At 39.5% G+C, this 15,971-nt stretch overlaps 1 protein-coding gene across 1 annotated transcript; it reads right to left on the bottom strand.

Annotated features, from left to right (window-relative positions):
* Positions 1–2,084: 2,084 nt before the first annotated feature.
* Positions 2,085–15,412, bottom strand: dmbx2 (diencephalon/mesencephalon homeobox 2; the record flags this gene model as incomplete). The annotated part of the gene is made up of 5 exons (XM_084354152.1): positions 2,085–3,467; positions 4,545–4,720; positions 6,045–6,217; positions 6,644–6,772; positions 15,351–15,412. The coding sequence occupies 5 exons, from the start codon at positions 15,410–15,412 to the stop codon at positions 2,949–2,951; spliced, it is 1,059 nt and encodes a 352-aa protein (XP_084210278.1). The 3' UTR covers positions 2,085–2,948.
* Between the last annotated feature and the right edge of the window lie 559 nt (positions 15,413–15,971).

Genomic DNA, 15,971 nt, shown 5'->3' with positions numbered 1-15,971 from the left:
CTGACGCAGCCGGTTTGGAGAATCGGGCTGAACATCCGGCGTGTGTGGCTCACTGAGGAGCTGCTACAAACAAACAAACAAACATGTCGATCTGTTGACAAATATGCAGTCTTCATTGAACTGAAGATACGATGGTGTGAAGTTATTGAAATATCTGCAACTTGTCAAACACAATTATATTATTTAGTTTACTAATTAAACACAAATTATTGTCCTGAATATGCTCCCTTCAAACATGTTTTCATGCCACAGGTGTGTGACTGCAGTCTATATGTTGAGCTAGTTCTTCATTTCTTAGTTTCCTGTACTGATATTTTTATCTAAAACAAACGGTTGGATGTTCCCACTTTGTCATATTTTGAGAAAATCAGATTATTCGATATTTATTCACAGGTGCAAAGTCCAAATACTGTGTGTTGCCAAAGATCCCACAGCTGAATCCTGATGTGGAATTTACACCAGACACATTGAACAATTATTAAATGTTGTTTACCTTTTTATAGTAAACATGTTGATGAAATCAAACTCAGAGCAGAAATAATTGAATGTTAATCAATTAATCAGCAATAATTTTGCCGACCAATACTTGATTTTTGGAGCCAATGCCAGCACAGATGTTAGGGAGTAAAACACTGAATATTGATATATTGGTCAATATACTCACAGTTTTGCAGTGATCCTTCAAATGTGGTTAACAAACACTTGTGATATACATATCAACGGACAGTGTTGTAAAATTATCACATTAAAATATTATTTTGGTAAAAGTGAAAGTCACCCATACAAATAGTACTTGAGTAAAAGTCTGAAGTATCTGATATTGAATGTATCAAGTATCAAAAAGTATAAATTTCAAGTAAATTATATATATATTCACATGTATGTTTATACTGCACACTATGGGTGGACTGATTATCTGATGTAGCATGTAATCTGAAAAGTAACTAGTAACCAAAGTAATACAATAAATGTATTAATGAGTAAAAAGTACAATATTTGCCTCCAAAATGTAGCCGAGTGTAGGTATAAAGTAGCAGAAATTGAAAATTGTACTTAAGTACTGTACTTGAGTAAAGGTACTTGACTCATTTTATAGATATAAAGACAACATATGCGCCAATACTGACAGATCTGCGAAAGGCCAATATCGGCTAATTGATATATCTGTCAATCTCTAATTTTGATATTTTTTAGTCATGTTTTAAGCAAAAAAGTCAATAATTCACTTGTTCCAGCTTGTTAATTGTGAAGATGTGCTGATTGTCTTGGTCTTCTGTATCAGTAAACTGAATATCTTTGGGGTTTGGACTGTTGGGAAGACAAAACAAGTCATATAAATATATTAACTTAGGCTCTGATCGGCATTGTTTGACTATTTTCTCACAGTTTTAAAGACTAGACGATTAATCAATTAAACAAGTTACAGACTAATTGAAAATCAAAATAATCATTAGCTGCAGCCATAGCTGCACGAGGATTAACACTGCAGATTGTTGATCTTTGATTCAGAAGCTGAAAAACACACCTGTGTTCAAGAAGACTACAATCCTTTTAACTTCATAGACCTGCTTGTCTGCATACAGTCATTGAAGTGAAATACAGTTCCTGTCTTCCTCTTTAAATTTTAACGTTTGTGGGAAGTTTGACCTCTTTTTTTTCAACTGCCAGATGTTTGCTTCATTCATTCTTCAGAGCAGGATCCCCCAAAACACCAGAGTTCATGGAAAATTCGACAGTTATTTGAGCAGATTATCTCCTTGCTGCTGGCAGCGTCCCAAAAAATACTTTTTTATATCTCAAAGAACTTCTCAGGCATCAACTTTGGTCTGGACAATATGGCTGAAATCAATGTCACAGTATATTGTAGGCAGATATGTAGAAAACCATGAAGAACAATTGAACAGACTAAAATGATGAAATGTTATTATCATATGATCACAATACAATTCAAACGATGACAGAAGATAAAACTGAATCATCACCCAGCCTCATACTGAATAGTTTTTCTTGAAGCAGATCTCTATGTAAATACAAATAATAAACCTTTTTTAATAATTTCTTTTCTTCTGGTCTTGTTATGTGTCCAGAGACACATTTTAAATGAGTGAAACTCATCTTAAGTCTCACAAAAAAACAAAAAAGAAAAACAGAATTCACGTACAAATAATTTTATTTCACATTTCTATGTTGCAGTGCCTACTTACACTAAGGAACCCCTCTCACATGCTTTATTACTGTGTAGCTGCGTGTCATTGTAGCTCAACAATGCTGAACGAGACAACAATAATTTAAATGTCGCGTGTTCCCTGCTTGTTGTCTGGAACTAGAAGTATATTTTTAAAGGGCAACTTCACCAATTTTACACATTAAAGTGTGTTTAGAAATAAATAAATTGCCTTCAGTTATGTCAATCAGTGACTGAGGTGCATTGTGGGTAATGTAGGTGGTTTTTGGAGAGGAATAAGAATGTGTGGAGGGTCTGCTGTATTGATTTTAATCATTTGTTTTTAAACTGTCCATAATGAGTCTAATAGTATAAGAAGAGTGCAATGCAGTCGTGCCTATGTTACCCACAATGCAACTTGGCCACTAAGTGACATCACTGGAGGCAATTTATCAGATTAGATGCAGCTTCCTCTGGAGCCACAAAAAGCTTTATTCTACTTTTTTCACATATGCAGAATTATTTTCAAAGACATATAAATACATTTTAATGTGTGAAATTGGTGGAGTTACCCTTTAAAAAACAGCCTCCTTCAAGCAAGCCAAAACCAACCTGTAGAGGGTTGGTTTTGCATGTGACAGTACTTCTCTTCATCCATCCAATGAAGCTCACTAAATAAAAATGAACGTTCGGTGCAGTCGCTGCTTCTCTTCCTTGTCTTTTCACACACAGGGCTGCTTCAGGTGTCCACGAGGGGCGAAGGTGTCGGGCTGTGGTTCTGCAGTTACAGCCCCAGGTGAGGGCGAGGCACAGCTTTACCAGAACAAGCAGTCTGAAGGGAGAGGCTACAGTTTTTAGTGATGGGTGGTGGTTGAGGCCCCAGGGCGGAGCTCTGCTGCTGAATGATGGGCCAAAACACCGGGGGGAGGGCGAGCTCAGTGGACAGCACTCCCACAACCGGCTGGTGAGGTGGGTGGCTGTAGCACTCCCCTGTCATGAAGGGGAAAAGTGTAGGAGAGTGAAGGTGGAGGGAGCAACGGGAAACATCAGAGTCTGAAGGAACAGGAGGAGGGCAAACATCCCGAGTTTTGTCCACATGAGGAGGAGGATGAGGAGGAGGACAGCGACGAGGAGGGATGCTGCTGTCCATGTGTGATGCAGTGGTGTCCTGTTTGTCTTCTGTCCTGACTTCCTCCTGTCCTGCCTTGCTGTGATGAGGCGTCTCCTCCAGACTGTGGTCTCGGGAGAGCGGGGAGCACCGCTGACCTTTACGAAACTTCGCCCTCCTGTTCTTGAACCACACCTGGATGAACAAACAGCAAAGGTACATTTGTTTTATAGCACCTTTTTTTTTGTAAGTGCCATACAAACATTTACACTTTGAAACCAATTATAAAAGACCGAACAAATAATGTGAACATACTAAGTAAAGACATTCAAAACAAAATAAAAGAGATAAACACAAGGTTAGAAGGTATAATGCAGCTTTACAGCGACCAAATCACACAAAACAAAACATAAAGACACTCAAACAGGCAGATAAGAAATAATTAACACAGAAATGGAGCTAAAACTAAATATATGAACTATATATGTATATTTATATGTATATAAACAGGTATGTACAAGTTAGGGTTGCAGCGATGTACCATTTTCAAGGTATTCAATCATGTGAAAGTTAATGATTATCATACTGTGTCAATCTGTTCATACTCTACCATATTAGTGTTATTAAAACATACATATTTCAACTACGCATCAAGTTTCATGCCTGTAAGGACATAATATTCTTTAAATTTTAATACAGTGTTTGCTCGACCAAAAAACACTTCGTTTACTCCGTTAAACACTGGTGGACTTAAGGGGAGGCGGCGAGGGTGATCGCCCCCCTGATGCCCTCATGTGTGAAGAAAAACAGCAAAACTGCCCTCTTGGACGCCCCTAAAGTAGATAAAACATGATAAAGTGCTCTCTGGGGTGCCCTTCCAGTGGACCAAACTTGATAAAGTGCCCTGTGGTCCCCCGCCACATACAGACTGTGCCCTTTTTATTTTTATTTCCCCTGCCTCTCAAAAATCCCGAGTCCGCCACAATCTTTAAGCATCATTGTTGTGAAACCAGGATATTTTTTGAGATGGTTATGCAAAAATCTTGAACCACTGACACCCTCGTACATGTACATATGAAAGTGAAGTGGCCTGTTTTTGTTCCCAAGATTCATATTATCCACTTTCTTTCTCCTATTAAAGCTACATGTCTGACACTTTAATATAATAAGTTAAACACAGGAGGGTTTATTCATGCTCTCCAGCTCAATGTTTACCATAAAAGAACAAATACACGCATGCAGTGTTGTTTACAGTCAGGTGTCTGCTCTCACCTGTATGCGAGCCTCGGGCAGGTTGATGCAGACGGCCAGCCTCTCTCTCATGCCGACATCTGGGTACTGTGTCTGCTGGAAGGCTTTCTCCAGCGCCTGCAGCTGAGACACCGTGAACGCCGTGCGGCTGCGACGCTGCTTCTGCTGGTTGCCGTACCGAGCCTCCAGAATGAGCTCTGGCAGGACGGAGAGAAAGAAAACGTCATCAGCAAAGTATACTCTGAAGTGAAAAGTTTCACATTCCCATTTTATTCTTCTGTGTTTCAGGGATGCAGTGAAGGTTTGACCTGTATGGACTCAGTTTGGACTGATCTGTCGTCTATTAATTCCTAATAGTCTTTGCATTATCACACAGTCAAGGTAGCAATGTCACACTTGACCATTACAAGTCCTGCATTAATCATTTCTCTTGATGAGTATCATCAATAATTTAATGCAACAAAATGCATTAATGTGTAAGTAGAACTGCAACACTTGAGCTGTTGAAGATGCAGCTCTTTTTAACTCATTTATACACTGCTGGACAAATACATCTTTTTCCTAAAAGCACATTTTATATATAAAGTCTTTATTTACACGTGACTCAAGTCATGTGGTCCAAGTCTCATGGAAGTCTCTTGTCATTTTTTCCTGGGCAAGTCAAGTGAAGTTAAATCGAGTCATGTCCCGAATGAGCACATTTTTAAATCAGTTTATTTTAATCAGCAATCGACATCTGATCCAATAAATAACCAGGCTGATAATCGGTCGACCTATATAAATACATAACTGTAAATATCGATATGTATTTACTTTTACTTGTACTTTTGATTCTTGAGTACATTTATTGACATACAATTACTTTTTTTTTTAATTTTGTTCTGAGAAAAGATTTGGAGTATGTGACAAAAAAGATCATAATCTCATAATTTTGCCTTTTTTACACCTCATAATTTTTACTTTTATCTCACAGTTCTGACTTTATAAATATATATACATTACTGTTTATATCTGTATGTATATACTTTTACTTACATTTGATACATAAGTAGCTCATAAGATCATAATTTTGCCTTTTTACCTCATAAACATGACTTTATATCTCATGATTTCAACTCTTTACTTCATAATTTCGACTTTGATATATACACACTCATCAAAATGATTTAGGGATATTTGGATATTTTAGCGTTTCACAGGATTGTTTATTTTGTTACATATTAGAATTTTTTTTTGTGTTTTGTGAATATTTTTGATTCCCAAAAATAATGCGACACATTTCATTTCTTTTATTGTATATCCATGCACATGCACACCTGCACCCATATCCCAATATCCCTAACTAACTGTTGAGTTTTCATCATTTTCTTTCTTTAACTGCTGGAAATATGTTTCCATATCATGCTGGTCCTGAACAAACACTAACACTTCAATAACAGACAAACGTGACTTCATCAGTTTAGTCTAAAGTTGAAAATAATTATTTTCATGGCAGAAATGTGCCTCCATAGCAGGACCCACCTGCCAGTCTCTCGGCCACAGAGAGGGTGTGCACGGCGGGGCTGGCTGCAGAGTAAACGTGGTACTGCTCCGCCATCTGGTGGTGCAGGTCGAACAGCATGGAGCTGACGCCGTGGAGCGGATACACTCCGCCGCTGGACGTCCCGCAGAAATTCAACGAGTTCATACTGAATCTGAGGACACAGGAAGGTTTGTCACGTGAAACCCTGCAAGTCCTCAAACCTCGTAAACACAGTTATTAACTGGTACTTTAATGAGGTCAATGAATCAGTTACTGTAGATTAAATAATTAAAGCTGTTGTTATTTCTTACTTTGATAAATTGTTAGACATAGAAGCCAAAAAATACACACACCTGCGAAAGAGCACTTATTATTAGAGGAACCAACGTTTTTTTTAATGCTCCCAAAATCATTATAATTACTGTCCCTTTTGGCAATTTTCATCTCAAAGCCATAAAAGCAGCATTTTTAACCAAAAACAAGCTTTCGTTGATGTCCGTACACAATCGTCCACTCATTCAGCCATCTTTCCGCGATGAAAACAGTGTTAAAACCTTTTCTGTCTGCGCACTTTTTCTAAATATCCTCTGCTGTTTACCTGAGAGCCGGAGCCTGAGCAGGAGCGTGAGATCCAGGTGCGCCTTTACGCACGGAAGCCGACCTTGGTGAGCTGTAGTCCAGTGCTTCCCAGTCCAGTTCGGGCCTTATATCCTCGCACAGCAGCGCTCTTTGTCGTGGCACAGATCTTATTCTCCGAAACCATTCTCACCCACGACTATTTAAGAAGCATTTACCCAGGCTCCCCTCAGCCATTAGCCAATAGAAAGAAAGGTATTAGCCGGGATTAGGTGGGATGAGGGAAGAGAGGGGGGTTGCAAGGAGCTCAAGTTTTTGAAACTATTGAACTTGAGAGATTTATGCCAAGGATCCCCCTATAAGCGAGCGTTTCATTCCCTCCCGTTAAAACAATTAAAACAATGTGGTCGGCTAATCTCCGAGGCAGGACAGATTAAAATAACAGCCTTTGATTGTGCTCTCCTCCTCAGTCCTCTTTCTCCCATACCGCTGCCTCTGACAGGCCCTCTTTTCTCTCAGGGTTTGTTTTGCTAACAGGCACCATATTTTGCCTATAAACTGTCACCATGTGAAGTTAATCTGAGCGCTGCTCAACGAGAACAATTTCTCCACACCCAGCTGAGCTAAATTACAAGTCTTCCCAGGAGCAGAGAGGCCGGTCAGGAAAAACATCAAATCACAATTAAGTCCTCTAATATATTCATTTTCTAAAGTAAAGGACTTTATACTCTACAACAATACATGTAGGTACATTTAGTGCTGCTTAATACAGCTACACTTACAGACTCAGACTATTACAGTCATTTATGGTTTATAACACACTATATGTTGTTGTTTTTTATTAAAGGTGCACTGTGTAGTTTTGGGGAAGAAATTTTAAGATCTTCATTGACTGATTTTTTAAATTAAATGAACAAACTGTCTTCGTTTTCATGACTGAATAAACCGAATAAACAAACGGACCTTAAAGGACAACACAGTTTCATACTGTTTTACTTTGTTTATATGTGGCGGACCCTGCCACCTTTTTCTAGCTTCAAACAGTGTTCTGCGACCTTAACTTCCTCTGAGAGCAGCTTGTTTATTCAGTTATAAAAAAAAAATATTTCTGAATTTGTATTATTTACGGAAGCCCTAAAGGGTCATGCATTCATACATTTTATTTCCTCCGTTTTCCCGTGATAACGAGTTAATTTCATTTGTTTTCTCGAGATCTCAAGTTATTATCTCGAAATAACAACTGCCGTTTTCCTGAGATAACGGGATAACTTTCTCGAGATCTCGAGATAACGAAACAAGATAACGATATAATTAATTCGAGATCTTGAGAAAACAAAATGATAGTGTAGTATATTAAATCACTGCAGGAAACATCATTCAGTGTAGCAATGTCAGAGGAGCAGGAGCATATCGATCACCGCGTCACATATCTTTTCAATCAAGGCCTGACACAGGCTGAAATAGCATTATGCCTTGCTATTACAGATAATATACACATTAGTGTGCGTAATCTAAAAAGACGTTAGCAAGGCTTCAGCTATATTAATTATATTGCTATCTCGGGAAAACAAAGTTTCGTTATCTCGAAATCTCGAGAAAATTATCCCGTTATCTCGAGATAATAACTCGAGATCTCGAGAAAACAAATGAAATTAACTCGTTATCACGGGAAAACGGAGGAAATAAAATGTATGAATGCATGGCCCTTTAGGGCTTCCGTAATTATTACCTCATTCATATTGTAAATATTCAAATTCTGAGTTTGAATTTCTTCTCCTAAACTACATAGAGCCCCTTTAATGTACAATATTTGTCAGCAATTATAAATTTTCCTATAGTCATGTAGGACATATAAATCATTTACAACAATTTAAAGTGAGTGCATTTTACCCACTGTAATATGTTTTTTTGTATTGTTTTTTTATGTTACATGTCTGCTCGGGAGGCCCAGAATTTGTTGAATATGTATTTTGGTAGACCGGCACACAAATGTAAAGTCCTTCTTCCCACAGAAAAGATCTCAGTTTTCCGAGACTGGCAGACTCACCAGTGTTTTTTCAGTTCAAATGGTCAGTTGGTGTGCTAGCTTTAGCTTGTAGCTTTCAGAGTCAGCCCAGTCGCCTGGATATGAGTTAATGTTTCTGCAAACCGCAGATACATCTGAGGTTGACTTTTGTACCAAACTTGGCATATTAAATTCACATTATGCTTGTTAGCTGACTTAGGAGGCAATGAATGATGCAGTTTGAGTCTGTGGTGAGATTCTCAACCGTTTTTGTGGCGACCAAAGCTGGCTATTTTTCACAGTAATGGCGGACCATCTCCAGCTGTATTTGTGGTGACAAAATCTGATGTTTTGTGTTGTCCTTTAAGGCGACCTGGAGACAACTCCAGGCATTTTTTGTGGCGAGACAAAAACAGGCTATTTAAAGCCAAATCGTGATGTTTCCCTAACCCTAACCATGTGTTTTTTGCGCCGAAAACCAAGACATAAGAGCAGCGCTGTGTTGAGACAGAAATAGAAAATTTAACCTAAACAAATGTAAAGTTATAACTTACCTGTGGTTATCTAGCTAACATTTATATTTAACCCTGGTGATTGGGTTGTTCAAAGCCTTGAGGTTTAGAGACATTCTTTTGCCGGTATCTTCTATCTATATACCTTTAGCACCTATTTGTCGCATTATTTGTTATTTCAGATTTTTTTTTCAGGCTACTGTTTCCCCTCATCAAGGAAAAAGTGTAATTATTTGTTTCAAGGTATGTTTACCTGAGATCTTCTTGTTGTGTTTATTGATTAATGAGGTAATAATACAAAACGTCCATAACTGAATAAACAAGCTGTTCTCAGAGGAAAATAAGGTCCCAGAACAGTTTGAAGCTAGAAAGGTGGCAGGGTCCGCCATATATAAGCTAATTAAAACAGTATGAAACTGTGTTGTGCTTTAAGGTCAGTTTGTTTATTCAGTTTATTCAGTCATGAAAACAGTTTGTTTATTTAATTTGTTTAGATATAGATGAATCAGCCAATGCAGATCTTTCTCTTTCTTCCCTAAAACTACATAGTGCACCTTTAAATTACAAAATAAAACTTGTAAAATCTTCTGAAATAATCTTTTCAGTGAGTATAACTTGTTGCATATCCCTTGTTTTCTGTTAGTATTACAGAGCCATTTTGCTGTGTCCGATGTCACTTGACATTCTCATCTAACAAACAGATCCTGCTGTAAAATAAGATGCTACAGGTACATTCCTCCACCCAGTCAACTGCACATCAAGAAACCGTTTAATATTTTATCAATGTTCACAGATAAACACGTAAGATGTCTTGACTGATGTTTACTTTGAGGCTGTACACAAATAACCATGGTCCACGTCTTCCTCTCACACTTGCACACAATCAAACTGCTCAGACTTCCAAAATATGTGAAAATGTTTGTGCTCTTTTTTCCCCTTGCCTTTCTTTCCTCCTCCTTTCGCTGTTCTTGGCTGTCAAGCTATATTAGTGTCCGATAGAAATAAGTCATTTAGAAGAGGCTCTGTCGGCCAGCCCCTCAGCTCCACTAAAAGCTCCAGGATTAGGTCCCAGAGGCCTTTGTCTCCGCAGCCCGCAGGATTAGGGGAGATTTACTGCGAGGAGAGAAAAAAAAGTAGTTATTTCATGGCACTTTCATGATGAAACCTGGCCAAAGCTGTGTTGGCTGGGGGGATTAGAGGCACACAAAGAGTGTGGTTGTGTGTGACCCTCCCCATCCCAGAGCTGCCACCACTGACTCACTCACCGCCCCCCGCCCCCCCGGATCATTTCCCCTTCTGCGGGCCAGGCAGGGCTCGGCCGGGTTCACCTCCTACCCATCAGGGACGACCAGGGTTCAGTCTAAATGAGTGGTAGCCTCTTCAATTAGCTCCTCAGTTCCCAGTCAACCAAAACTGCTCCATTTACACACCATCATACTCCATTTTTCCTGAAGTTGAGAGCAGTTTCTAGTAAGAAACAGGCGTCGGTGCAGCAGGTCTAATCACCAGGATATGAGTGTTTTGCATTAAAGACTTAGGTGCAGAGGTAAATGAGAAGTTAGTGGATTTGAGTCCCTCCTGTAGTGTTTAAAACCGCTTTAAAAGGAGTTATCCTGCTCTTAGAGGATCCACTTACACATGCATGGATTACAGCGAATAAAAGACAAAAGGCGAAGTCACATCACTGACAACAGACTCAGCAGAGAGCAGGTGAAACCTTGCGCAGGTTTAATAACTCTTGTCACATGCAGCAGAGGGAATTACAGGGACCTCACTGTTCTGCTGATGATGTGACGATTCAGTCTTCAGCCTGCTTGAAGTTATTCAAGTTCATACAAGCCTTGTCGGGTATGTTTCTGCTGCAAACAGGCTGAACTTACTGCAAAACATTTCACAGTTTTATTAAAGAGGCAATGAGAAAAAATGTGGTATCACTTTCTAGCGAGGCGCTCTTTATGAAGTTGTAACTAATGCTTTCAATTATGGTCAATAAATAATTTAGTTATCTGGTTATAAACCATTGACAACTTCTGGGTTGCCAGGTTGTGAAAAAGCCCTTTGATCACCTATTTCTACAGAGGGTTTCAAACAAATATCTCTCACAACTGCAGACTTAATTATTGAAACCTCTGAATTAATGACTTGTTAACATTTTCTAAGTGGAAACCTAATGACTGATTAGAAAATAAGAAGGCTAGGATCATTTATTAATGGATTATCAACATTTATCACATTTTTATCACTAAACACAACAGACAAACCGCTGCCAGTAACATTTTTACAACTTGGCAACCCAAACGTTATTCTTATGAATTGAATATCACTGATTTATAAAGCATTTGTTATATATCTATCATCCAATAACAAAGTTACAACTTTAACACTCGACATGTTACATTTTATCAGAACATGATACCGAACAAGTCACAATTCACTGAATGAGCAAAACAAACAATCAGTTATGTTCAACCAGAGCTCCACCTAACAATCATTTAGTCATTTTACTCATTGTCGATTATTTGTCAGAAAATGGGGGGAAAAAGAAGGGGAAAAAAACCAAAGGTTTGATGTTTGAAGGCTTCTTTTGCTTCATTTGTACGAGCAACAGTCCAAAAACCAAAGATGTCTGGATTATAATCAGGAAAAGATAAGTTTTTTAGTTATTAATTAATTTTAGCTCTAAATTGTGTTTTAACAACACTTGTTCCTCAGTATGGGAGACCTCTTCCATGTGTTGAACTGGGAGAAAATATCTTTCTTAAGACCGAAGCTCAGCTGTGGATCCTCTGACAAACTATTTGCACCTTGCAAAAAAAAATAAAAATATGACACAGTGGGAGCTGTCTGGTGCAAACGTGTGCTGGTGACTGAAGATAGTCAGGAAATGCTCCACATTTCTAATAGATTTACTTTCCGATAACATAAAACAAAGAAAAACAGCAAAGGCTCACACATTGAGAACATGGAACCAGGAATTATTTGGCACAATTGCTTGAAAGATGACCTGAACTAGGGATACTTGATGTAAGATTTCCGATATCCGATACGTTCCTTCTTGCCTCCTCTTATCGTGATGCAGACACACAATGCTTCTGAAAACATACAGTAATACACACTCACCAGATGCAATAAGAAAGTTCACTTTATCTTATTAACTTATCTGCGTATTGACAGAAAAATGTTCATTTCGGTCCGATGCCAATACTGATAACACGCTGATATTATCCTGCATCCCTTACCTAAACGATTATCTCATTATTGAAGGAGTTACTTCATAATTTTCTCTCAATTGACTAATAAAATATTGCATAATATCAGCTCAAGGATCAATGAACCTGTTGTGTCATTTAGAGGCAGTTGAAGGGGCAGTTGGAGTACGTGTGGGTGGAGGGGCAGTTAATCTTATTTTTTGTCATTGTCTTCTTCTTTTGTCACCAAGACGTTTTTTGTTAATGTCTCCTGTTTAACAGATGCTTCAGAGCAAACTCCCCTTATGTTCAGGCTTTCTTTAATTACTTATCAATAGTGGAAATTTGTATTGACAAGGGCCTGTCAGGAGGGGACCTTTGTAGTTGTCAGTTATCTCAAAGGACGGCCCCCCTAAGACACCAACTGGATCGATCGGCATGCAAAACACAATTGAGAGGCCTTCAGGGGCCGCCATGATAGTCCGGGAGCATGTGGGCCGGAGAGGGGCGAGCAGGCGGAGGAGCTAAAGACTTCTTCATCGGGGGGAATCGATGAAGGCCGGCTGGCCTTTGACCTGAGGGAGACAGGGAGAGCGGGCGGCGGGTCAGTCGGTCCTCTTAAGCCCCTCTGAGTGCCAGGATCACGCTGTGAGGCCTGACACCGGCTCTGACACACTCACTCAGAGCTTAGAGGGACATTGACCTGGCCGCAAACATACCAAGTACACACACACAAAAAAAAATCTCAAACATACACACACAGATAACTTTGGTTCAGAGAGCAGAATTTAAATGAGAAGCTTTAAAAGTGAACAAAATGATCCACTAATGTGATATTATTGATCAAAAATGAGCAGCGTATTACCTTCCAATTAGCTCCTTATGATCTCCTGTGCAGCCCCTGGGAGCTGTGGATCAATACAAGTGGACTGAGTAAAGATCAGTCTCTTAATTGGGCGAGAGTGCTATAGATTAAATAGAGAGAGAGAGGGGGCAGGCAGCTGTGGGTGTCCCGAGGGTCAAGGGCACCCACAGTGGGCGAGACTGGGGTGAGAGGGGTGAGGTGAAGACCAACAGAGAGAGAAAACAGACCCTGGCCTCTTTAAGCCATCACCTTTAAAGCCCAGTGATAACACACAGTGTGTAAACAAAGATGGTGGTTCACTTCCAAGTAAGTCTGAGGGTGACAACATTTAATATGGCAGGATAAAGCGAGTTATAGCTGCTCATACTGGAGCCACTTTGTACCAGAGTTCACAGACATGTGAAGCTGACGCACAACATTCATTGTGCTCAGCATTGTTTTTGATATCGAATGTTAGCTTTGTTTATTTTCCTCTCGTGTCTGTTAAATAAAACAAACAAACCATTACAACGATTACAATCAACATTACAATGACAAAGAGACATTTAACAACAAAGTGCCTCACGTCATCAACACCACTGAAGAATATAAATATACTGTCACAACCCAGCTGATAGAGGCTGCAGCAGTCAGAGAAAGTTACTTCAGGTGTGGCTCATTCTCCTGACTCTCCTGCCTCAGTGCAGAAATGGTAAAGACACGAGTAATCAAACAGAGCGGCAGGAGTCGACACACACCTCATATCGCTAGTATCGCTAGGATCTCTGACGGACATGTGGCTCAAGTCTCAAGCAGGTCCTGAGTTTTTAGTGGGCAAGTCAAGTCACTTTTGCCCAACCCAAGAAACTTCAGTCTAACCTGCAGGACCTGGTCTTTGTGAGGTGACAAGGTATTAGTACTAATAATGATATTATTGACCCATTTATTTAATATGTTCAAAGGATACATGAGAAATAAAGTTTTTTTTTTTTTTTGTTCATCCAGGGAAATAAATGTCATTGAAAAAAACTGTATGAAAGCTTATTATGTCTTAAAGGACCTTTAATTTCTTCTCAATGCAAATGTGTTCCCTTCTAATCACTTCTAAACAGTCACATACCGGCAACCAGACTAAAAAAACTAAACTGAAAATGAACACGGACGAGTCATTCCTCATGTCTCAAGTCAAGTCACAAGTCCTTTATTTTCTGTCGAGTCAAGTTGCAAGTCATCATATTTGTGACTCATCTCTGACCTGATGGTAACAACTCATATTCACCATAGAGAGGACGTGATGAGGATGATAAGGACTGCCTGTCCCCTTCCTGCCATTCTGGTCTCACAAAACTGTGTTGTTGTTGTTGAGCTGCAATCTTGCAAGAGACATATTAACAACCCTGCTGAGTCGTTCTTGTGAAGCAGAAAGTTAAAATACTTTCTACAGTTTAACAATAAAACAGAGCCAGTATTTGTCTCGTCTGTTTTAGGAAAATAAACAACCAGGAAATATCTTAACATGTATTGAAGACGCACATCAAGTTTCCATCATGTATGTAAAGTATACACAACAAATAAAAAAGTGATTAATAAATGTAAATTGCTATGAGCCGCTATGATTACTTTTGAAATTACATTTTTATGATGATGATTTCATTCCAGGACTTTCACTTGTAGTTGGGTGTTTTTACACAGTTTTATCTCTACTTTCTGCTTCAGTAAAGATCCGTACTCTTCTTCCACCTCTGCTGCACAAATAGTTTTTGACAGTGTGACAGCTTCCTCTCAGCGCTGCGCCGGGCCTCTTGCGGTCTATATGTCTTTTTAACAGCAGGTGCAGCTGCTGTAATTCTCCTTTCTTCAGCAGATGTGTAAATTGGAAAAAATGGGAGAGAAATGCTAAACTGAGAGGCCCATCCTTTCTTCGGTGTGTTTGCCTGTTAAGCTCCTCCCGTCACATGTCAGTATGCATTTCCCCAGGCCGGGCCACAGACCCCAGGTATTAAAAGAGCCAGTTAGCTGGGATCAATACCTACACAATGTTCCAGTGACAGGGAGGGGGGCTTCCTAGTGTTTATTGAGTGTTGCAGAGATTTTGAACATGTGGAGCAAAGCAGCTTAGAGGGGTCGTCTTCATTATCAAATTCGATCAGCGCCTCTCTGTCGCTCTCCCCCGTGATCACCTTTGACTAGTGGGGGTCACGAGGGGGAAGCCGCGAGCAGGGGCCTCCAAAACTGACCCCATGCTGGGAGATGGAGAGCTGCATTATCTCTGCCAGAGCCAGAGCAAATAAACACTTTACTGCATTCATCCTGAACAGACTGAAACGGACAGTCCATTAATTGATTAGCTGATTTACAGATTATCAGCAACAACTTCATTGGCAAGTCGTTAAAAATGCAAAAAATGACTGGTATTATTTGCTTGTTTAAGAAGTTTTCTGTTATTATAAAACTAAAACAAAAAAAACTTTTAAAAAATGCATCACATCAGAGTTTCCCAGAAAGTGACGTCTTCAGTTGTCTGATTTTGTCCGGCCATCAGGTCCAAACACAAAGATAATCAGTTCACTGGTTTGCCATCCTCTCATCTGTAGCTCCACCACAATCACCTCCACATGCCAAATTGAAAGTCTGGTAATAAACATTCATATCAGTTGTTTGCTGAAATGTTAACTAACATTTTCTTCCGGTGGGAGCTCTGGACCACCTGAAGGACAAAGTTTCAGGCTCAGAGTGGGGAATGCTGACAGGAAGCGGCGCACCAGAACCGGAATCATCTATCTCAAAATTGAACAACACTT

This window comes from Pagrus pagrus, assembly GCF_965226575.1.
Source record: "Pagrus pagrus genome assembly, chromosome: 6".
NCBI lineage: Eukaryota > Metazoa > Chordata > Actinopteri > Spariformes > Sparidae > Pagrus > Pagrus pagrus.
This window is presented reverse-complemented; position numbering and strand designations above follow the sequence as displayed.